This window comes from Phaeodactylum tricornutum, chromosome 18 (genome assembly GCF_000150955.2).
Source record: "Phaeodactylum tricornutum CCAP 1055/1 chromosome 18, whole genome shotgun sequence".
Classification (NCBI taxonomy): domain Eukaryota; phylum Bacillariophyta; class Bacillariophyceae; order Surirellales; family Neidiaceae; genus Phaeodactylum; species Phaeodactylum tricornutum.
The window spans coordinates 452,677-473,838 of record NC_011686.1 but is presented as its reverse complement, the minus strand read 5'-3'; the positions used below and the strand labels follow the sequence as shown (position 1 = coordinate 473,838).

The 21,162-nt window shown below is 47.7% G+C and overlaps 9 protein-coding genes across 9 annotated transcripts; 5 read left to right on the top strand and 4 right to left on the bottom strand.

The window, feature by feature from the left end:
* Nucleotides 1-503: 503 nt before the first annotated feature.
* Nucleotides 504-2,146, top strand: PHATRDRAFT_48646 (predicted protein; the record flags this gene model as incomplete). The annotated part of the gene is made up of 1 exon (XM_002183194.1): nt 504-2,146. Exon 1 carries the CDS (start codon nt 596-598, stop codon nt 2,144-2,146), a length of 1,551 nt encoding a protein of 516 aa, XP_002183230.1. The 5' UTR covers nt 504-595.
* Nucleotides 2,147-2,520: 374 nt separating this feature from the next.
* On the top strand, nt 2,521-3,654 carry PHATRDRAFT_48645 (predicted protein). The gene has a single exon (XM_002183193.1). The coding sequence runs from the start codon at nt 2,607-2,609 to the stop codon at nt 3,402-3,404; it is 798 nt and encodes a 265-aa protein (XP_002183229.1). The 5' UTR covers nt 2,521-2,606; the 3' UTR covers nt 3,405-3,654.
* Nucleotides 3,655-5,231: 1,577 nt separating this feature from the next.
* Nucleotides 5,232-6,278, top strand: PHATRDRAFT_39159 (predicted protein; the record flags this gene model as incomplete). The annotated part of the gene is made up of 1 exon (XM_002183192.1): nt 5,232-6,278. One exon carries the CDS (start codon nt 5,232-5,234, stop codon nt 6,276-6,278), a length of 1,047 nt encoding a protein of 348 aa, XP_002183228.1.
* A 704-nt stretch (nt 6,279-6,982) lies between these two features.
* Nucleotides 6,983-7,969, bottom strand: PHATRDRAFT_15138 (predicted protein; the record flags this gene model as incomplete). Its single annotated transcript, XM_002183067.1, has 1 exon — nt 6,983-7,969. A coding segment is annotated over one exon (987 nt), but the record flags the coding sequence as incomplete, so codon positions are not given.
* A 1,286-nt stretch (nt 7,970-9,255) lies between these two features.
* Nucleotides 9,256-10,768, bottom strand: PHATRDRAFT_48643 (predicted protein; the record flags this gene model as incomplete). The annotated part of the gene is made up of 4 exons (XM_002183066.1): nt 10,657-10,768; nt 10,533-10,566; nt 9,941-10,434; nt 9,256-9,867 (listed from the first exon to the last, which is right to left on the bottom strand). The coding sequence occupies exons 1-4, from the start codon at nt 10,762-10,764 to the stop codon at nt 9,256-9,258; spliced, it is 1,248 nt and encodes a 415-aa protein (XP_002183102.1). The 5' UTR covers nt 10,765-10,768.
* Nucleotides 10,769-12,092: 1,324 nt separating this feature from the next.
* Nucleotides 12,093-15,287, bottom strand: PHATRDRAFT_48642 (predicted protein; the record flags this gene model as incomplete). The annotated part of the gene is made up of 9 exons (XM_002183065.1): nt 13,905-15,287; nt 13,774-13,857; nt 13,615-13,704; nt 13,528-13,536; nt 13,338-13,460; nt 12,528-13,268; nt 12,365-12,455; nt 12,251-12,280; nt 12,093-12,171 (listed from the first exon to the last, which is right to left on the bottom strand). Coding segments are annotated over exons 1-9 (2,556 nt in total), but the record flags the coding sequence as incomplete, so codon positions are not given.
* A 968-nt stretch (nt 15,288-16,255) lies between these two features.
* PHATRDRAFT_48640 (predicted protein) lies at nt 16,256-18,327 on the bottom strand. The gene has a single exon (XM_002183064.1). It carries the CDS (start codon nt 18,215-18,217, stop codon nt 16,988-16,990), a length of 1,230 nt encoding a protein of 409 aa, XP_002183100.1. The 5' UTR covers nt 18,218-18,327; the 3' UTR covers nt 16,256-16,987.
* Nucleotides 18,328-18,649: 322 nt separating this feature from the next.
* PHATRDRAFT_22597 (predicted protein) lies at nt 18,650-19,391 on the top strand. Its single transcript, XM_002183191.1, has one exon. It carries the CDS (start codon nt 18,709-18,711, stop codon nt 19,156-19,158), a length of 450 nt encoding a protein of 149 aa, XP_002183227.1. The 5' UTR covers nt 18,650-18,708; the 3' UTR covers nt 19,159-19,391.
* Nucleotides 19,392-19,556: 165 nt separating this feature from the next.
* PHATRDRAFT_48638 (predicted protein) lies at nt 19,557-21,160 on the top strand (the record flags this gene model as incomplete). Its single annotated transcript, XM_002183190.1, has 3 exons — nt 19,557-19,691; nt 19,832-20,513; nt 20,625-21,160. The coding sequence occupies exons 1-3, from the start codon at nt 19,644-19,646 to the stop codon at nt 21,158-21,160; spliced, it is 1,266 nt and encodes a 421-aa protein (XP_002183226.1). The 5' UTR covers nt 19,557-19,643.
* Between the last annotated feature and the right edge of the window lie 2 nt (nt 21,161-21,162).

Genomic DNA, 21,162 nt, shown 5'->3' with positions numbered 1-21,162 from the left:
CGTTTGGTCGTACAATGACAAGATTGGTTTCCCCTTCGAAACGACCTACAAAGTATACTCGAAAACGTTTCCCACTCTTTGTTTGATGGTGCCATGGTGCTTGGGTGCACGGCAGGGAACCTGGAGCTGTGTCGGATCGGTCCGACGCACTGAATGAGATATTTACTAACTAATAGTTAGTACCTATGGTAACGTTGTCCTCGGGTGTTATATCACGTTTGGCGATTGAAATTCCAAATTTGATATAAGACCGTTGGGCGTCTCGAAGGTCTTGGGTCTACTTGTTTGGTACCGCTACGACCTCTAATATCTATAGACGGAATAAATCAGATGTATCCAGAGACACAGACCGCCCTCGACACGACTATGAAGGATCAAAACCTGCCGGGACGATCCAGGGACCCAAAGGCTCGAGCCCTCTGGGAAACGGACAGTGATGCCTTTCGAAAGGGATGAGTTCGTGTCTGGGAAGCACCACAGTCTCTACACATTGCATTGTAGAGAAACGTGTACGCATACATCTACCCAATTAACCACCTTTGCACTACCCGACCAGTCGAGAAAGTGGACACTTTCACGGGTTGCTCGAACGGGCATGTCCGTCCGCAGGTTTTTTGGGTGGAAGTCACTCGAGGAGGACCTCGCATCTGCCCCGGAACGCATCGACGATGCGGACAACGCAGACTCTGCCCAGGATCCTGATCCCTCGGATGGAATAATCACTACCACGCATAACGACAGCGACACCAATACACTGGTTGATTGGGACACGGCGCACGACGTCACGTGTCGACAACAGCATTCATTGATGGCAACCCCGACACAAGTGGTCCTCGCCTTCCCTCACGGAGTCACGCCTCCACCATCTGCCGAAGACTGTCTTTGGAAACCATGCCACCGACGTACACTCCAACACGACGTGGTTTCTCGGTATCGACTGCGGTATCCATCCCTATCCACACCGGATGCATCCGACCCGGACTCGACCACGACATCGTCGTCGTCCGCCACTACCCTCGGGCGGGCCGCCCGGTACCTGTACACGTCCCTGACGCATACACTCGGGGCGACTCCTACCTCTGCAGATCCGGTCTGGCTCCGTTACAATCCCAACGACGATTTTCTGTCGGGGTCTGAGCAATCCTTTCCTTCGAAAGGACTCGAGGAGGACGTCCATGATAATAATCACGAGGCGCCCTTGCTTCATCGAACGCTCGCGGTGGAATGCCTCCACGTGTTTGTTAACGCACTCGCGCACGACTCGGACTCCATTACGGTGAAGGTCGTCCAACGATACGGGCACGATCGCCAAGCGTGGCCCGGATACCTCTCTACACGACTCGCACCGTCGCATCTCTGGTGTGCTCAGCTGCCCGACGACCAAACTGATTTTCTCCTCGATTGTTTGGAATTGATGGGTCTTGTCCAAATCCGGCATCGGGAGTTGCAGCCCGATTTGGTTATCCTCCACGGCTCGGTCAACCGAAGCCACGGCAACGGCAACAACAAGAAGAGCGACAACAACAACAACATTGACGCCGTCGCGGTTGCCGTTGCCCGTTTTGATGTGCAACAGGCTCAAGCACGGGTGCAGGTGCAGATTCAGTCCTGGACGACCCAAGCTGACGCTTGCACCGTCCGGGCCCGACAGGCCCAACGGAACGGCCGAAAGTCCCAGGCCTTGTGGGAAATGAAGCGGCGTCACCTTTTCACGCAACAAATCGAACGCCAGTACGGAATCTTGCTCAATTTGGAAACGGCACAACACGCCATCGAGTCAGCCTCCCACCAGACCGCTGTTGTGGCGGCGTTGTCGCAGGCCTCGCACACACTCCGGCTATTGCGCATCACCGTGTCTATGGGGGACGTCGACCGCGTTGCTGATGAGTTGTTCGAAGAATTGGAAGAAATGCGGATACGGGACGACGCGCTGGTGGATTCAACGGCGACCGACACAATGGATGACGACGAATTGTTGGAAGAATTGGCCGCTTTGACGTTGCAGGATGCGGTTCCGGGCGAATCAAATACGCCACTCGTCCCGGCTGTTCGAGACGCCTCTTCTATCGAAAATCAAGCGAACCGGAAGGTGAACAAGGAACCAACTACTAAGGCCGGGATCACGGAAACTTTGGCGTCATGCTAGAGTGATGGACACCCAGCGAAGCATTTCGACCAGGAAAAACGTATGGTTCAATATTTTAATATTTTCGAAACTTACTTGGCAACCAGGATACTTCCCCTTTACACCATCAATCAAAGTAGGAATCTCCCCGGATGGCGGTGGGAAACAAATGGGATAATCAATGTTAGGGGTCACGTTGATCGCGAACGTTCAAGTTCAAAACTAGAGTAGAGAGGTGGCACAGGCGAGGTGTTCAAATGATCTGTTTTTCCGGGAGGCATTTCTGGTATGGGACAAGATGCAACTCGTGATTGACGCTCATTCGAAACATGGTCGGTGCCACGTCTTGGAAACTGGATCCTTCGTTCATTCACAGTCATCATCAAAAAACCCAGCGTACTTTGGCTTCGTCTATCAACTAGTTCACTATTCACTATCAATCATTCTCCTTCTATTCCATCTTTTTCAAGAGCAAATAAATATGGGCAAAGTATTGAGCGAAATAACGGCTCGCGAGGAAGCCTTCATCGCCAAGCAGAAAGTGTTTTTCGTGGCGACGGCTCCGCTTTCCGCAGAGCACTGCGTTTCCGTGAGTCCCAAGGCTCCGGGAACTTCGTGCGTAGTCCTGAGTCCACACGCCGTGGCTTACGCGGATCTCACCGGCAGCGGCTCAGAAACGGCCGCGCATGTCTTGCAAAATGGGCGCATGACTCTTTTGTTTTGCAACCTGGAACATGGTGCACCCAAAATCCTGCGTCTGCATGGCAAAGCCGAGGTCATCCTGGCCGACAGCGCTTCCAACGATTGGCGTGAAAAATTTCCGGAGTCTATAACAACACACATTGGTTTTCGTGCGATTTACAAGCTCAACGTAAAGCGGATATCGACATCGTGCGGGTTTAGCTTGCCGGTTTTAGAGTTTCAAAAGTACCGAACAACGCTTGATGAAATTACCGAAAAAGAAGGACCCGACGGCATTTTTGACTACTGTACCAAAAAGAATTCCTTCTCCATTGATGGATTGCCTTCCTTGGCATTGCTTAGGAAAAAAGCGCCCAATGTCAAAATCGTCAAAGAAGAAGGATATTACTTTGGAAATGTCATCCATGGTGAATCTGGACCGAGTCCAAGTGCCCATATTGACTACGCCGCCCAAATCCAACCTTTCAAAAAAGACCCAGCAACTGGCACCATGGTCCTTCGTAGGATGGACGCTTTGTTTCTTGGGCTCTCCATTTTGGTTTTGGGTGTTGCGATCGGCGTAATGCTTGAACGATGATAACAAACGTAAAGGCGTTATTGGCGTCATCCAAAAGACCAATAGGGAATATTAGTGGAAGCGGAAGGCTGAGACAATTTACTGGGGTCAGAAGAAGAGCCAATTCAGATAGGAATATGGCCGTACAACAATTTAGTGTGCATCATTGTGAAGCTCCTATTTGGTTTTTACATTGGAGACAATAAACATTCATTTGTGAAGCGGCAAGGTCGTCCGCACTGTTCAACTCTCTTCCTCTAATGGCCAGTCGGCATTCTTGCGTTGCTGCGACGGAAAGCTCATCTTCATTCGACTCGTCCCCAATTATTGTTTGAGGCTTTCACAAACGACATTTGCATTTCCTCTCAAATTGCTGCGTAAGCGACCGATGTTTGGACTCTTTGAATCCAATGCAATCAAGACGAGACTCATCTGGACTTGTCCTGAAGACATCTTTCTTTTGTCAATATCCCGTATCCCACACACTCAATAACCTTGTGTCTTACGCGATTGCCACAGACTCGGGGTCGCTCCCTCTATGTGATGTAACAGATGAGCTGGCCATGTACCTCTGTTGAGCATATGCGATGCTTTCTCTAATATTTATTGGTAGCGCCAAAGATTGGACGCGATGGTGTGGGAAAAGCCAACAATTGGTGGAGACAAACAATGTCTGCGATATTCTAAGCTGTGCTCAATCTGGAGTACAAGGAGTTGAAGCAGCCAAGTACACAGAACTCTTTGTCGCTACCCTTCTCGAACCGTATATGTTGTCTCAGCTCCGCTCATTCTACGGTTGATTCTGACAATGACATCCTCCGGTTTGAATCTGCAAGGCACGGAAACGACTCAAAAATGATGTCAATTAGCCCAGCACCATCAAGGCCTATTCGTTGATGTCGCAAATTTCAATTCCGCACTCTGTTCTCAGTCAGTGGATTGCTGGTACTAGCCGTTGCAGTACGAGTGATCCCGAGAGGGCTTCTCCAGGAAAGTCCATGCACTAGGCACTACCCTGGACGTCCCCCTTGACCGCTTCTCAACACTAAGCGCGATGTCGTTGCCCTCGGCTTTACCAGCTACTACAGAAGACTAGCGCAGGCGACAGCCCCTCCAAACACGGCAAACTATTCGATCGACTGGCGCCCGCTGCTATGTGACGGTCCTGTTTGTCCAAAAATTCACGTGGTTGATGCCATTAGTGCCCTAATAAAAACACACTCACACAAGTATCCAAGAAATGGCTTCAAGGACTCGAATTTCTTCCATTGGGAAGCAATAAAATAGCCCCAGGTGTATACTTGTTAATAGAATATCTTACAATTAGTCATACATGAATTTGTAATTTTGGATCCTCATCGAAGCCAGAATTTTAGATTTCCTCACTCTCACAGTCAATATTTATCCCTTCGAGACGTTGCCCGGATTTGATTGACTGTGAAGTAGTTGGTGTACTTTGAGCGACCTTTCTGCGGAGGTGGTAGGAACGACAAATCGCATCAAACCTAAGTCCCGCCTCGTCAATTTTTACCGTTAAAAGAAATATGGATAAGGGCGTCCATTTATCAATAGGAGGGGATTTATAACATTTCGCTATTGCAGTATCCACAAATAGGATTAACCCTATATAGGCTTAATTGTAAAGCATCGACGTGTAAAGAACCTATCATTTAACATCTCCGTCGAATGCAATCACGAACGTGATCTTCCCGTGACTAGCTAGTCTTTGAAGTGATATAGAGTGAGTACTTATAGTTATCTCTCACTGTCAGGTTAAATGTTGAGCAGATTTCAAAGTTGCCCCGGACCTGCTCTCCTTGTTGTACGTTTATCTTGTATCCTTCCAACATGGCCAAATCCCGGTCTGTTGCGAATGTACATGGCTCGGTCCCTTATCGCCAGCTCGGCGCAGCTGTCTTGTTGGTGTTGCTTTCACTGTCAGTGACGGTGATGTTCCAACGGTTCGCTCTTCGAAACGATCGGCAGGCCGCAACCGTCAAGGGGCCGCATCTTAGCAATGATACGGCAATTCGGCCAAGGATCATCAGGACGACCCCTGTTGAGCTTTTGAAAAATCGCACTCTTGTGGTTTTGATTGGGGACTTGAGATGCGGCGAAAAAGCCTGGGAATCGCTGTACACCAACGTTCTTGACCACAATCAGGCTGATCTGGCACTCTTCACGCAGCCACCTTCGCAAGACGAGTACAAAAACTCCTCCCTTTTCGAACGTGCCATGCACGTGGAAATGATTCCCAACTACACTGATTGGTCGGACGCCTTGGATCTCGTAGCTGGGCCAGCTTGGCGGAGAACGGTACCGCGGTCTCACCCATCTCAGTCACACTCCATGGTGCTCGGTGGCGTTCCTGGATACACGGCCAGCGGCGCCGTTGTCAACATGTTCAAGTGGTTTGTGTCCCAGCGTATTGAGGAGAACAATTGGTTGTCAAAGTACGATCGCTACGTTGTCACACGAACCGATCAATACTACTCTTGTCCTTTGGATATTGCTAGTCTGGATCCGCAATATCTCTGGGTTCCAACAGGGCAAGATTATAGGGGCGTTAACGATCGACTCCTGATTGCTAGTAAAGAGTTTGTGGTTTCAGCCTTAAGCACGTTGGTCCCTTTTCTGAAAGATCCATGGCGATATGCGTTTATGCCGGCTAATACAAATTGCGAAAGGTTTTTATTCTATATGTGGATCGATTCGGGTATGGCGCAGATTCTTCGTCGCTTTCCCCGCAGTATGTTCACCTGTATGGCGCCAACCGACACTTCAAGTTGGGGCAAGATAAGCGGTTACGACGAAGGCGCCGATCTGCATTTGAAATATCCCATGGAATTTAATTTCACAAAGAAGAGGTGCAGATTAGATAGTCGACGATGGTGAAATCACCCGGGTGCTTTATAGTCACTATCTATTTTTCGTAGCTCACGGTCGGCGGCGGAATAGCTCCCTTGAGTTAAACATAGCATGTAAATGTTAAAGACTAACTGTAAGGTCCACTATTGTCGAGTATGGCTGAGACCCATTCAAGAGGCTGAAACCAGCACTAGAGAACAGGAAGGATACCAATCAACAACTGGGACTCGCTAACTCTTGACACTCATTCTGAATAAGCTAAGGAGAGAAACCAATGTTAGATCTAGCTTTCTAAAACACAAGTTTAAAAATCCTGCAAGGACTTGTTTCAGCCTTCTTTGCAAAGAAAAAGTGAATTGCCTCCAACGATCGCTAGAACATAGAAGCTTTTCATACTCTCTGTAAGTAACAACAACGTATTTTTTCAAAGCCATGGTTTTGCTCGGATCGCTGTGAGCTCATGTGACCTTTTTGCTTGCAATAGAAAAGGCTTGCTGTGGATGATGAATGGTATGGGGGCAAAGACTAACAGTAAATTTTATAACAGTAAATTTTGATATTAAACAAACAACTCATATTTTACGTGACAGGAAATTGTGTCAGGGACAAGATGTTTAACTCACACCATGTGCAGCATCGTCCTTGCGCTTGATAGTTTCCAACATCGCCGCGAAGGTGGCCTCTTCGTAGAGCGCTTTCGCATCTTTTTCTTCCTCATTTTTCCCATTCTCCGGCTCGGGAATTTCCATCCAAATCTCACCCAGCTTCTTAACGGCCGTTGCGCGATGCTTTCGGGTTTTGGCTTCGACCGACTGATCGTAAAAGATCATGTGGCACATTTCATGCAACGTGGAGGTGATATCTACCACTGTTGTAGTCCACAGCACGCGCAACAAAATACCGACCGACGACTCTTCCATTTCTTTGGCAACCTCTTGCTTCTCTTCGTCCGATTTCGCATTTGCCATTTTCTGTTGAAGCTGAGATTGTAGTTTGACCATATCAAACCCAGCTTTCATGGTGTCCATCTGATTCTTGTTGGCTGCCTTGGAGTTATTCATTTTCGCACGTTTCCCGGCAGCCCATTGACTCATCTTGGGTAAGCCTTGGCCACTTTCCGTAGAGCCTTCATACATGACTGCCATAATGTTATAAACTTGACCAATAGTTGTCACCAACTGATGTCCGTAACTGGCTTCGGACAGCTCTTTGGCTTCAGTCGTCCATTCGGCTTCTAGAGCCTCCGTACTACCACTGCTGCTTTCGCAAGCATCCACGTACGGTGCAATTTTGGCAATCATCGCGATTGCTAGTCGCGTCACACGCCGCTTCTGCAGAGTACGCGCATCCTTGGCGGATATCTTGGGAGAATCACCAACCGCAGCCGAAGTGGCCGATGCCAAGCGGCCAACATAGTTGGTAAACTTGTCCGATCCAAACAGAAAGGCGAATAGCACCGCCGGATCGATCTTGGGCGCACCGCCGTCCGCCACGGATGTCTTGTCGGCCGATAATCCGTCCTTGCCATCCTTGTTGTACTTGGCGCGCAATTCCGGATCACTCAAAACTTGATATGCCTCGGCCACATCTTTGAACTTGTTGGCAGCTTTTTCGTCGTTAGGGCACTTGTCGGGGTGGTACTTGCGCGCCAGCAAATAGTAACTGCGTTTGATGGCGGACGCGTCAGCGTCCGGCGCTACTTCCAAAATATCGTAGTAATACTTGTCCACTACGTCCCCCGAGAGCTCATCGTCTTTGGAACTTTCTACTTCCTTCACGACGTCACCCAAAAGATCACTATCGTCCGCGGGAGTGTTTTCCAATGTTTTGGTTTCTTCCGCCATGTCCGTACGAACCCACCGACCTTCGGTTTCGTTCCACCATTTGCCCTGTCTCGGAGCGATGATTTGCTGAGGTACGGCAGCAACGCCCTGCACGATTTGGGAAACACCGGAGAAGGCGCCTGCGTCGAGAAGGAAAAAGGATTGTGACAATGTTAGAATACATGATCATTCTCTTGCTCCTATCAGATGATTCCCCAACGTACCTCCCACGGCAATAGCCGCCGCACCCAGTACTCCAACTACGGCGCCTCCGGTAACACCAACGACGGCTCCCAGAATACCACCATGTTTGGCACCAGTGGCGAGTCCGAGCGTCGGCATCATGACGGCGACTCCCGCTGCCCCGACGGCACCGGCGACAATGTTGCCGACCCCGCGGCCCATGCCCTGTTGCAAGTTTTTCGGACGGGATTTGGAGAGAATTGCATCCAGCTCGTCCCGCGCCTTCTGGCGCTCAGCCGCGAGGTCATCGGAAGACTTTGGAGCAGTCGTAGTCATGGTGAAGGAAACAAACAAGAAGCAAAGGTCGAGTATGCGCTCGTGGACACGACTAAGTGTGTGTGTGTGTTGTGTTGTGGACGGTATTTTCTCGTGGCTTGACTGTGAGAGAACGAAAGAATCCGCCAAAGAGGATTGATTCACCGTGAAACGGCATGCGGAGGCTGCGGCTACTCCAAGCAGAGGATCTTGCCAAATGTTCCTTTTCTTGCGAATAATCAAGATCTCGCCCTATTGCGACATTTTTGGTGAGGTTGAACTTGAATTGTCCCTTTTAACAAAAAAATTTGTACATATGATTGAAGGTCATTTATTGTCCGGAAATTGTTAAGAGATCGTCAATTAGGCGATTGTTGAATAATCCCGCTCCCTTTCGCTCCCATCTTCAACCCTTTTAGCCAATGGTATTCGTCGTTCTGAAATCGGTATGAAGGTCCGGGTTCGCTTCCCGATCTACTCGTGGGAAGACTCCTCTGAAACACAAATTCTCCCCGATGACGGCAACGTTAAGGCATAGCGTGTGTCTGTACACCATGCGTTCCACTGAAAAACCTAACGGCTCCGTTTTTACCAGTAATCATGCCCAATATGAAGGAATGGTTCACTCCTAGCTAGTAGCGTTTATTGGGTCCCGTGCGGTTGGCGTCAAGCTGACAATTATTCTATAACTGCTTTCGTTCCCCAGGGTATTGTACGAAACGAAGTATATTTGTTGTGGTGATTTCGGGAGCTTCACTTACGTAAAAGGACCCCTGATTAGGAATGTCAAGAACGATCATAACAGGGGCATCTCCGATTGGACCTATTTCGAGTGCCTCCCGAACCGTTTTGGACAATCCGGTGATCGCGAATGCCCAGTAAAACTTGAGTTCACCTCTGCCGACGTACGCATCCGATGCCCCCTTCAACGCTTCTTGTATTTCCCCATGCTCCTCATCATCTCCGGCTTCGTGAAACACGATCACGCACTTGTAATTGTTAATATTGTCCGTAGTCTTATTCAAGTCTCCGTAGGCTTTAGGGACGTATGGAAATTCGGAAATGTAGTCTCCTTGCTCGATCACCCCACGAATGTATCCGTTGATCAAAGGACGGTCCCCTCCATCTGCAGGACACGGACCAAAAATCATGAGCGTAGGGATGCCACGCACTTGCAGCTTGGAAGAAATTGCAGCTTTTGCTTCACGCGCAGCAAAGGGTATCGCACCAAAGGTCATTTCCGCAAAATACTCGTCAAACGAACTCTGGTCGTGATCGGAGCTAACGAATAGCAGCTATCGTTTTCAAACGAGGGATAAAGTTAGACGGAAGCGAAAAAGGAGGATGCTTTCGACAAGCGTCTCTCACCTCAAAATTATCTCGATGCTCTTTCAAAGCAGTATATGCTTGGCTCAGCTTAGGCGTAAATTGCTTACACGGAGGGCACCAGTGAGCGCTAAAATATAGCATCAAGTATTTATCGTTCAAGTCTGATATGGAGTGCTCACTTTTGTCTTGACCAATGTAGCTTGCTGGCAATAGCTCCACAAGCTTCTTTGGCCGCCAAGGGAAGTTCTTCCCCTCAGGATCCACCGACACTTCTCCAATACCGTCCGAATGCAGGACGCTACCATCTTTCTCCAGAACCACTAGATGAGGAATTCCGACGGCTCCATACAAGTTTGCCAACTTTCCTAAAGCGGGTGATTTATGCGGCAAACTCCACCAAGGCATTTCATCCGTATACGACCTGTATTCAGCCGCCGTGCGATCCATCGAGCAGAAGACAACTTCAAAATCTTCGTTTCGAGCCTTTAGTGATTTATAAAGCGAAGCCAAAGCGGGAGTGAATCGGCGGCAAGCTGAATTGGAGAAGGAAAATGGCTGAGAATATTGCTTTTCTCGCAGATGAATTGTTTACTTCAAATGTCGATCCCATTGAGAATTGTTTCTCACTTACGTCCACACCAATGTGCCGAAAAATAGAGCAGAACCTGGTTTACGTTAAAGATGTTGCCACATAAACTAGAGTTAGTCTGGTTTGAAGCAAGAGGGATGCATCGGGCATGGTGAGTATAACTTACCACCTTATCGGAAATCACATCCGAAGCTGGCTGCGTTTGTTGCAAAGTCGCTGACCACAATTGGCACCCTTCACCGAAGCTCTTAATCAATCCATCGTTTCCAGCCATTCTAGCTTTCAGTCAATTACAGGAATACTTCAGAGTAAAATGCAGCCTCCCTGGGAAAAGATTGACTGCCGCGAAATTCAATTCGTGGGGATTGCATGCAATCCAGCGTGAGCGGTGAAACCACGACAAGCCTTTTTCAGGAGAGAGTTCTATTTATATGTAAATCTCACAGTCGCGACAAACCCCATAGAATTTTGTATTCATGGTTTTTTGCTTTATAATATAGTTATGAAAATGCCAGTTTGTCGGTTGACCAGTGATTGTAGCTCCTCAGCGGGAATGAGAAACTGATTGTGAGAGATCCATCTCTGTCAGTCAATTCGATTCAAGTTCATACTACGTATTACCTTAAACTTAGTTTTCGGTGACCCACTAATATGCTACATTAGTGTGCAAGGAGCAAAATATAGGAATCGCTATGCCACGCGCTAACAAATTGATCGACTGTAGTCAATACAGGACGGAAAGCAGTCGGCACACCTTCACCTACGAAGTCCGCAACGTGTTTGGCTCTGTTGCAACAACTTTCGTTTCTGTCAAGAGAAGTTTCCCGCCTGGATCTCCAGTGTTAACTTCCTCCCCGTTCCCTTCTTCGTGCTGTCGCTCTTTCAAGATTTGCAGAGGTTGCGTGACGCGTTCTTCGTTGAACAATCGATATTTGGTGAGCCAAGGAAATAAAGTGACAACAATCAATTGTCGCCAAGCAGCTCCAGCGTCGCTCACAAAGGCTTTGTGACGCAACTTCATAAGATAGATTTGAGCTAGCCTTTCGATGTACGGGTGTCGGTGAGCTTCATGGACCAAGAGATCCTTTGCAAAGTGTGTCGGGACGTAATCAAAGCTGTAGCCCACTGGAATATCAAATTGGATTAGAAACAAGAACACCGGAGGAAAAGACTCAAAAGGGCTACTTACAGAGGCAGACATCTTCAGAAAGGAAGGGAACATCAATCCGACCAACCTGATGGCATGCGGCTTTAGGAACGTTCAAAACAGGATAGCAAGTTTGAGATTTGCAGAGCAGTACTTACCCAGAAGGCAGCCGCAAACAGGAATTGAGTGATCCTTCCGATCAAAACCGAACTGCCGAGTCCAATATACCAACACTCCAAGAGAAGCGATGTGAAACTCGCTGCCCGCGGATGGATCCTGTAAAAACACCGATATTGCAAAGCTCGACAAAGCGTCGTACCGACCATTTTCAAAATAACTGTTGCGCCTCTAGAAAAATTCAACGAGTGTGAGTAAAGAAGTTTTACAAGGTGCATGTGTATAGAGAGTGAACACTTACATCCCCAAAGACCATGCTAGAATCTGGATCATCAGATCCTGCGAGAATGGCCAGACGCAAAGGAAGATTAACCAACCGACCATCAACCAATACAAGGAAGCAGCACCGATCATACCCTATTGTTGAAAAATGACAGAAAGGACTCGGTGAGCACAGTGGCCCAAGCAAAAGGCCTATTAATGCAAATTTCCTTACATAGATAGCGTTTGCCGTGTTCACATAGGTCTATACGCAAAAGCAGGGAAGGAGGTATTAGTAGCTTGGTAGCTTGTTACAGAGGGGACTCGACGTCTTTCAAATCTGACTTACGTAATCGACGGCAGCTCTGTATTTGACGAAATATGGAGACCCTAGAGAAGGCAGAAACTGACTTCGGTATTTCAGAATTGTGGAAACCGCACTGGAAACCCAGTGTTGTTAGGTTACTGTAGAGAAAAGGAAACAACGCATCTATCGAAGAAAATGCACTCACCTTGGAATGTAAAGGCTGATGAGAAGAACCATGACTACAATCGCGGCAATTGTGGCGGGGTACAGCGACACGCGCACCATGAGAGGTGTAGGGACAATGTCGGAGACCCAGCTCGGAAACCCCGGTTTCAAGTCGTCCCTTGCATTGCCTGCTGATTCAGCTAGCAATCCAACGCCGAGAAACAAAAGAAACGAAAAAACTGCTGCAACAATAACTTGCGCCATCTGCAAGACTATTAGCCTGGTATTTAGCCAAATCCCTTCCGTATCGAAAAGTGAGCCGTCGAGAATGCGCAACCAAGTCCACATCGTTCCTCCAGCGAGCTCGTACTGTTCTCCGTGTACAATAAAATTCCGCATCGTTGAAGTATCTACCGCAGCCTGGTGTCTATGGAGTTGTTGTCGTGTTCCCCGTAGAGCAGCTTCTGTATCTATACGATGCACAGAAATGGCATTTTCCATTATTTTTCTCGTTTTTCGTGTCGCTGCGTGTTTAAGCCGAGCTTCGCCTCGAGTGTTCGAAGTTGATGTGATATGGTCGAAAACTCCAGCCCGACGTGTAGAAAATCCTCTTCGCAGACGGAGCGAAGACAAGAACATCTGAATAAGAAATAAGCCAGCCAAAATTAGGCCCAAAATCATTGTGAACTCTCGGAGTACGCGAAACTCATCAGAGTCAATTGCTCTCTCTTCGTCATTTTTTGTTTCTTCAACGAAAACATTCATGAGGACAAAGGGTACCCTAAATGCAGCAAAAGTATTAGCTTCTCTCTTGTGTCTATAAGATGCGAGCTCCGAAGGATTGACTCACACAGCGTACACCACAGCAGCTCCTACAGCATATAGCTGCCTGCGAGGATTTCTGCGGTACGGGTTATTTCCCGAACTGAGCGGCATGAGGACCAAAACACCCGAAGCCGACAAAACAACCATCAACTGGAAATGAAAAGGGATTAGCAAAAAGCGGAAGCAAAAGTCTTCGAAGCATATTGATTACACATACCACCACCCTGCAATCAAGGAATAACAAAGTTAAGATATGGGCAACGCACAAAGCGTTCACTCAGGTTAAATGGTTAGATACGTACCAAGAGAAGACTGTTTGGAATATTTTGCACCAAAATTCTTCCAAATTACAATTGTTTTTGATGTCGGGTTGAGCTAGGATTGCAGTACCACTGTCACGTGCATTTGAAGATTGAGGTCGGAACATTGTCAATATGGATGGCAAAAGAAAGTCAACTTACTATACTCCAGAACTAACGATCAGAGAAAACAAACGCACTGTCAGCGTCTCGACTTGCACTAAACGGGAAACGGCAAAAGATCCACTACGTACCTCATGATATAAAACACCCAAATCAATGCTACTGTGGACGCTGAGGAATGGCAATCGACGACCATGTCAATGTTGAAGAGCTCCGCCTTGAAGAGCGGGCTTGCGCGACAACGTCCAAAAACACAAGAGAAACACTTGCAACAGGCATGAGCACACTTGGTAGGTTCCTTTTTTTCTGCCGCCTCTTCGTCAGCGCCTGACATCAAATCATCCGCCTCCAGGTTCTTTACATCATGTGGGTTTGATTCATAGAAGATATCATAAAACATACTGGACAGTCGTCCTTCACTGGGTACATCCCATTGTGTAAGATCGGATGCCACGGCATTGGCGAGAGCTTCTTCGTCGAAAAGCCCCGACGGCGACGATGCCATCTCTACCATTTGCTGGACAAGCTTGATATTCTCGGCTCTTTCAGATTCACCGTATCGTACCAGCAGTCGGCGGACGAAGTCTTCATCTACTGTGGGCTCACTCTCGCCAGTCTTCGTTACCATGATTTGCAAAATTTGTTGCAAAAGGCTTCCATCCGAAGAGGCGCGCAAGCTGTCAAGAACAGTTTGCTCACGATGAAGCAGCATGGTACGCAGCTGCCACACAAGTCGCGAAAATGGAGAGAACCACGAGTTTGTTTTAGGCTCCGGGATGGGCGGGAGGATATCAACGCCCACCTTGTACTCACGGACGGCCCGAGCAAAAGTTGGAATGAGCAAGGTGGACAGAAGCTGAACCATGTCCAAATACTGTTCAGAAAACATATCATTTGTGAAAGTGTCCTCCACTACTACCGCTTCTTCTTCCGTCTCATCGCGATCGTCAAGTTCGTCTATTTCTTCTGTATACTGTGACGGATCGGCCAATTCCTCTTTTGCCTCAGAAAGTAATGAACTATTCGTTTCCAGCCCCCCATTTTGACGTAATCCTAAACTGGCTGATTCCAACAATCGAGAATTATTATTGTTCTCCATGGAAGAATGAGTACTGCTGTGGTGCAGTAAAGCTCCCAATCGGGAGGCCGACAAAGCTGGAACTTCGCCATCGGCCTGCGTCGTCGAGAGCGCTTGCTTTTTTGAAAACAATCCAAATCTTATCGCTGACGGTGTCTTTTTCTTTTCGGGAGCTTTTCCGATTGTATCTCCACCGCCCAAAGACCTAACCAAATCCTCTGCTTGCGTGGAAGTGATGTGTAAACCATGCCGCGAGGCCAACAAACGCGCAATGTCCACCGAACCGACCGCCGCGTTCTCCCTTGTATCCGGCGCACACGTCTGGTGCAGGGCAATCACGAACTGAAGCTCCTTCACATCTGCCGCCGGACCTACACTACGCTTGAAACGTAAACCCACCATTCTAAATGTATACAAAGTCTATCGATGTACCAGATAGACTTCAATTGCTGACTGTTAATACAATGGCCCTCTGGATACGAAATTTGACGAGATTCTGGCTCGCAGTCAGTCAGCCCGGCGAAAGTTTCACCATACCATACCAAAATCGCGATTGACGTGACCACATAGCGATTTCAAGGAATCGTGAATTTGATGTCGTTTCAACAAAGGTTGATTCTAAATTTTTCGACCTCCGGCATTTATTTAATAAAGGATAGGATTTGTCAATTTCACACGTCAATGTCCCAAGGACCAAAATGTAAGACCTGTTTTAGACGGCGGGCGACGATTCACAGAGGGCGGCCCTACTTTAGAGTGAAGTACCTCGCCAACAGACTCGGTTGTATCTGTAACAATCGAGAGACCATGGGGAATGCAACGCAGGAATTGAATCAAAAGATCCTTCAAAAGTATGGTTGGAGTGCAACGTATGGTACTACAACGGATGGAAGTTTCTGGTACGCAGATATTACTGTGGGGATCAACGACACACGGCGCTTTTGTTCGGTCAACAACAGGAGCCCAGCCGAAACGAAAGCAGGTGTTAAACGAGGTACTGCGTCTGCTGCCGCGGCTGCTATTAAAGGCCTGCGCAACGAAATTAATATTAATGAAGCCATACCTGTGAAAGAGCTCGTCAACGTGTTTCCGAAGCAAATTTTAATCCTCGTGTCGAATGAAGAAGCATGGGAGAACTTTTGGAACCATAAACCGGAAATAGTAGGGATCGACACCGAGGGAAACCAGAGAGCACCCCCTATACTATTGCAAGTGTCCACAGAAAACTACACAATACTGGAAGTTCCCGGTCACTCCATATCCAAGAACGTCGCACGTCTCCTTGCCGACGAGTCGATTGTGAAAGTCTTTTGTGACAGCTGCTCCCAAAACGACAAGACGTGCTTGGGATTGAGTGTGAAACAAGATGTGGACTTTACAAGCGGTCCCATTATCGATCTGGAGGCTCTCGCGGCTAAAGTTTGTGGACCTGTTACGGTGGCTCGTGGACTGTCACGAATCGTGACCATGGTTATGCCAGAACTTGACGTCCTTATTCGCAAACCCAAAGGTCAGGGACGTTTTACCAAAGTCGGTCGCTTCGCCCTAATCGAGCAAGGGAAGGCACCACCGTTGAAATCCATCGACGAGTTGACTTTTGAAGAGAAACAGTACGCAGCATTGGATGCGTGGTGCACCTTATACGCGTACCGGCGGTTGCAGGAGCTGTCTGTCGTCGAGTCTTGATTTCAGTAAGAAGGGAAGGAGTCTACTTGAAAACGCGGAATCCATCTAGTGCTCCTTTTACTTTTGTGAGCTAAATTGTCACCAGTGCTTCACCAAAGCTCCGGATGTATTGTTATTCATAGAGCGCAGAATCTTGGATCTCCCTTAATCAAGTAATGGCCGGGCTATGGATCAGTAGCAAAGCGTCCATACCGACAGAAACCTCGTTTTCGGATTCACGCAAGTGTCGACAGTAAGGCGCACCATATTGCGCAGGTTCCATCAGAAAGTACAGTGCATATGACTTACTAATAAGTCACTTTACTATCGGAAGCAATTCACAGCATGTGCGATTGTGATAAAGTGATCTTGAGAAAGATGTATGGATATCGGGAGCTAGCATCGCAGCGATTAACTAGCTAAACTATAAGTAAGGAAAGTCCCTAGCAAGCATTAGCAAGGTGACCTTCCTCCAAGTTGCAATTTTTCGGGGTAGGTTGCTGGCTGTTGCTATACCGAGGTATCCGCGACTGGCAGTATCATAGGAAGTGAAGTTCCTCCGACGACGAAAAACTTGGATTGCACATAAAATCCCAAGAACCAGTGTGCCAAAGGAATACCACAAAGGACAACACATGCCGTTCGGAAAGGTCGGGGAATTGAAGTTCCACATGTAAGCAAAGCTTCGTTCTTTCCGAGCATATCCTCGATACTGACGAGCATGGCCTGCCAGACGAAGAAGCCAGTCGTTGCCCAGGGAGTTACTCGCTCATCTCCGGAAATTGTTTGCAGAATCCACTCATGAAACAATCCGCTGGCCATGAACGATGCTAGCACTGCAATACCTTTTCCACCTCCGAGGTAACGCACTGGCTTGAACACACCGCTTTTAAGGCAGTTGTGCACGATCAAGTTCCAGCGTCGACCCCAGAAGTCGGATGCACTTGTGGATTCAAACATCGGATTTTCCATAACAGGCTGTGTCTGCTTACCCGAACCCAGGGATGTAAAAAGCATGAGACCTTCACCATACACTGAAAGATAAAGCTGAAAAAGAATCCCAAAGTACAGACTCTTGGACCATCGAGTAGGTGATTTAGCTTCTGCGAGTGAATAGTAGGCATACTCACTGTCAGTCTCTCCCTCTGGGCTTCCAATTTTCGGAAACACTCTTGGTAGCAAGAAGAAAAGAGACTGATACAGCCCGGTCACAAATAGGAGAGTCAGGAACTTAATCAGACGTTTGCCAAGATAGGAAAGAGAACAAGGCGAGAATTTATCCAACTTAGGATCGCGTTGCAGCAAGATCGGAGAACTCAAGTACAAGGCAAACTGGCCCAGTGACTGCTTGGCCCAGTATGGTGTAAATCCAAATGCAGCCTCAGTGATGCGAAAGATTGAGGTTGTCGGCACGATACCTCCGAGACAAAATCGCATAAAAATATTCTCAACTCCAGCGCGATCCAGGAGAGGTGAAGGGGTCAATACACACAACGGGAGAAAGGCTCCAAAAGATATCACATAAGCCAAGGTTGATCTCTGGTGGCGCAGTACGGAATAGTAAATAGCGACTGCTAGGAGCCCAGCACAGCACGCTTCAATAACAAGGAATGTCAGGATTTCGATCCACATAAGGACATTGAAAAAGAAGAACCCATATTCGGTTCTCTCATACTGAAACGTAAACAGTGGCTCACGCAGGTCATCTTGCCATTCATGCGGCCACAAAGCCGAGCCCATGAAGCTCTAGAAATCACCAGCGCTTGCAAGAATACTCAAGTCTCCGATACAACGGAAGTCGTGTGACTATAGAAATGTTTCCAATAGGAGAAATTTAAGCTGTCGGCCTATTTTGTAACCTTTACTGCGTGAAGTTTTTCTATGTATGACACCAACGTCAATAACTTCGATGGGCACGACAAACAACGACTTTGAAAAGTGATGAATTACAGTTAGAGATATCTCCTTGCGACCGATCCAGATCCAGCAGTAGGCGTTCGTACTAAGTCAAGAAGAAGTTTGTCTGTCTGTCCTGCTCCCCCCAAAGACTATTGGCCAATTCACGGTCAACGAAAAAGTGGCTGTGGCATGAACACCGCGACCAACGAAAAGCAACCATGGTCTCTACAATTCCAAGCGTAGTTTTCAAATACCGATCTAATCAAGAGACAACTTCGAACCGACCCGCATATTTGATTTGGTGACAAAAACTCAGCCTGTAGCAAGACAGAATGGAATCTTCAGCCAAAGTAACCCTGTTTGAAGATATTTTCGAGATCACGGCACTGAATCCTGATGGCTACAAATTCGAACGTGTCAATCGGATTCAGGCAACGGGAACCACATTTGAATGCGAGCTACTGCTGGACATTAATTGCGAAATCTATACGCTTCGGGAAACGGATAAATTCACTCTCGTGCTCGCCTCCACGCTGCATTTGGACGGGTCTCCTGCCGACCATTTCAGCTACGTACCGGCCAATTCTGCCGAACCAAGTTTGGCCGACAATTACGAATACGTCATGCATGGCCGTGTGTTTGACATGTCGTATCAAAAGGACGGGACTGTGGTTATTGCAATCAGCTACGGTGGATTGCTGATGCGATTAACGGGGGATCAAAGGCATTTGTCCAGTATTTTGCCAGATCAGAGGCTCTACTTGCTGCTGAAGAAAGACTAACATTAAAGGCTTTAAAGACAGTCGGCAATTTGATAACAATGCAGCGAGTGCAGAAACGGATCGTCTCAGCACAGGGGTTTTCTTGGAGCCAAACCAGTTGCAAAAATCAATGTTCTTCCACTGCCACAATCAGGTTTCCATTCGTTAGGTCTTGCCATGCGGCGCTATTCCTTTTCGTTAAATCCTCCATTGCTTTGGTAGATTATCAATAGACAACAAGCCTTAGGAACGGTCAAAGAGGAATTGTTTTTTTTGTCCTTATTTACGGAAATATTGCTTTTGTATCGTACATGCATAGCAGCATTGGTATTCGATAGTTTGAGCGCGATCTGTCGTCGTCCGCCAGCATCATTTTTGATGCCGAAAGATCAGAAGAGCGAAGCTGGTAAAATTCTGGTATTTCACGGAACGACTCCAAGCGACCTACGAAGTAACGTTATCGTTTGGAAGTTCCTTGGAACGAGGCGGTTTTTATAAAAGCCAAGATGGGGATCAAAGGGTTAGCTAAATTGCTTTCCGATGAGGCACCGGATGTACGTATATAATTCAAGTGTGCGGAGGAATCATTAATTTACCCGAGTGACGAGATCTGCCCTTCGCCGATCCTTGAGTCAACTATGGTTTAGCTCAGCATAAAAATGTTGTTCTAATTCTTACTGTAATTAATGTTCAGTGCATTCGAGAGGTGGAACTCAAGTCCTTGCACGGTCGCAAGATTGCGATTGACGCTTCCATGGCTATTTACCAGTTTCTCATTGCCGTCCGCTCCGGTGGGCCCAATCAACAAGCCACAATGTTGACCAACGCCGAAGGCGAAACGACATCCCATATACAGGGCATGTTTAATCGAACAATTCGATATATGACCGAAGGAATTCGTCCCGTCTTTGTTTTTGATGGTAAACCTCCTGACGTGAAATCACACGAGCTTATCAAGCGCCGGGAAAAACGTGAAAAGGCCCAAGCTGCTTTGGCCGTCGCGTCAGAAGAAGGCAACGTGGAAGAGCAAGACAAGCAAAGTAAACGACTAGTGCGAGCAGGAACTAAAGAAAACGAAGATTGCCGCAAACTACTGACCCTTATGGGTGTACCAGTTGTCACGGCGCCTTGCGAAGCTGAAGCCCAGGCTGCCGCCCTCTGCAAGGCGGGGCTCGTGTACGCAACGGGAACAGAAGATATGGACGCTTTGACCTTTGCTACGCCGATACTTGTGCGAAAGCTGACTTTTGCGAACGCAAGCAAGTCGATGGTACAGACAATGAATTACAACAAAGTTATCGAAGGATTGGCCATTTCACACGATCAGTTCGTCGATTTGTGTATTATGTTGGGCTGCGACTATTGCGACACGATCCGTAAGTTATTTCACAAATTCACAACTTCGTTACAAAAGAAGGTTACCTCATATAATCTGCCTACAAACTGACACTCCTCCCTGATGGCTGATGTGATTCTGTTTGTTGTAGGCGGTGTTGGTCCGAAAACAGCGTTGAAGCTGATTCGAGAGCACGGAAACATTGAAAAGGTTATTGAGACCATCGACCGCAAAAAGTTTGTCGTGCCCGAAAGCTGGGTCCCAAATGAGAAAAAGTTGGATGCTCAGAGCGACGACGACGATGAAGAAGGGGTTGAAAGCCCATCGAAAGAAGAAAACAATGGTATAGTTGACACGGAAGAACTGATCCCAGCGTACGTGCAAGCCCGAAAACTGTTCAACGAGCACGAGGTTCTCAACGATATTGAACTGAAATGGAAGCCGTGTCAAGCCGAGGATCTTCAAAAATTTCTGGTAGACGACATGGGTTTTAATGTCGATCGCGTCAAGAACAACATTGAAAAATTACAGGCGGCGTACAAAGCCAACAGCAAGCCTCAGACCCGAATGGACTCTTTTTTTGCCGTTAAAGCCAATCCTAACGCCGCCAAGTCGGCGGCCAAACGAAAAGCCGACGCGGCCAAAGCCAAGGCCGCCGTTTCCAAGAAAAAGACCAAGAAGCATTAGCC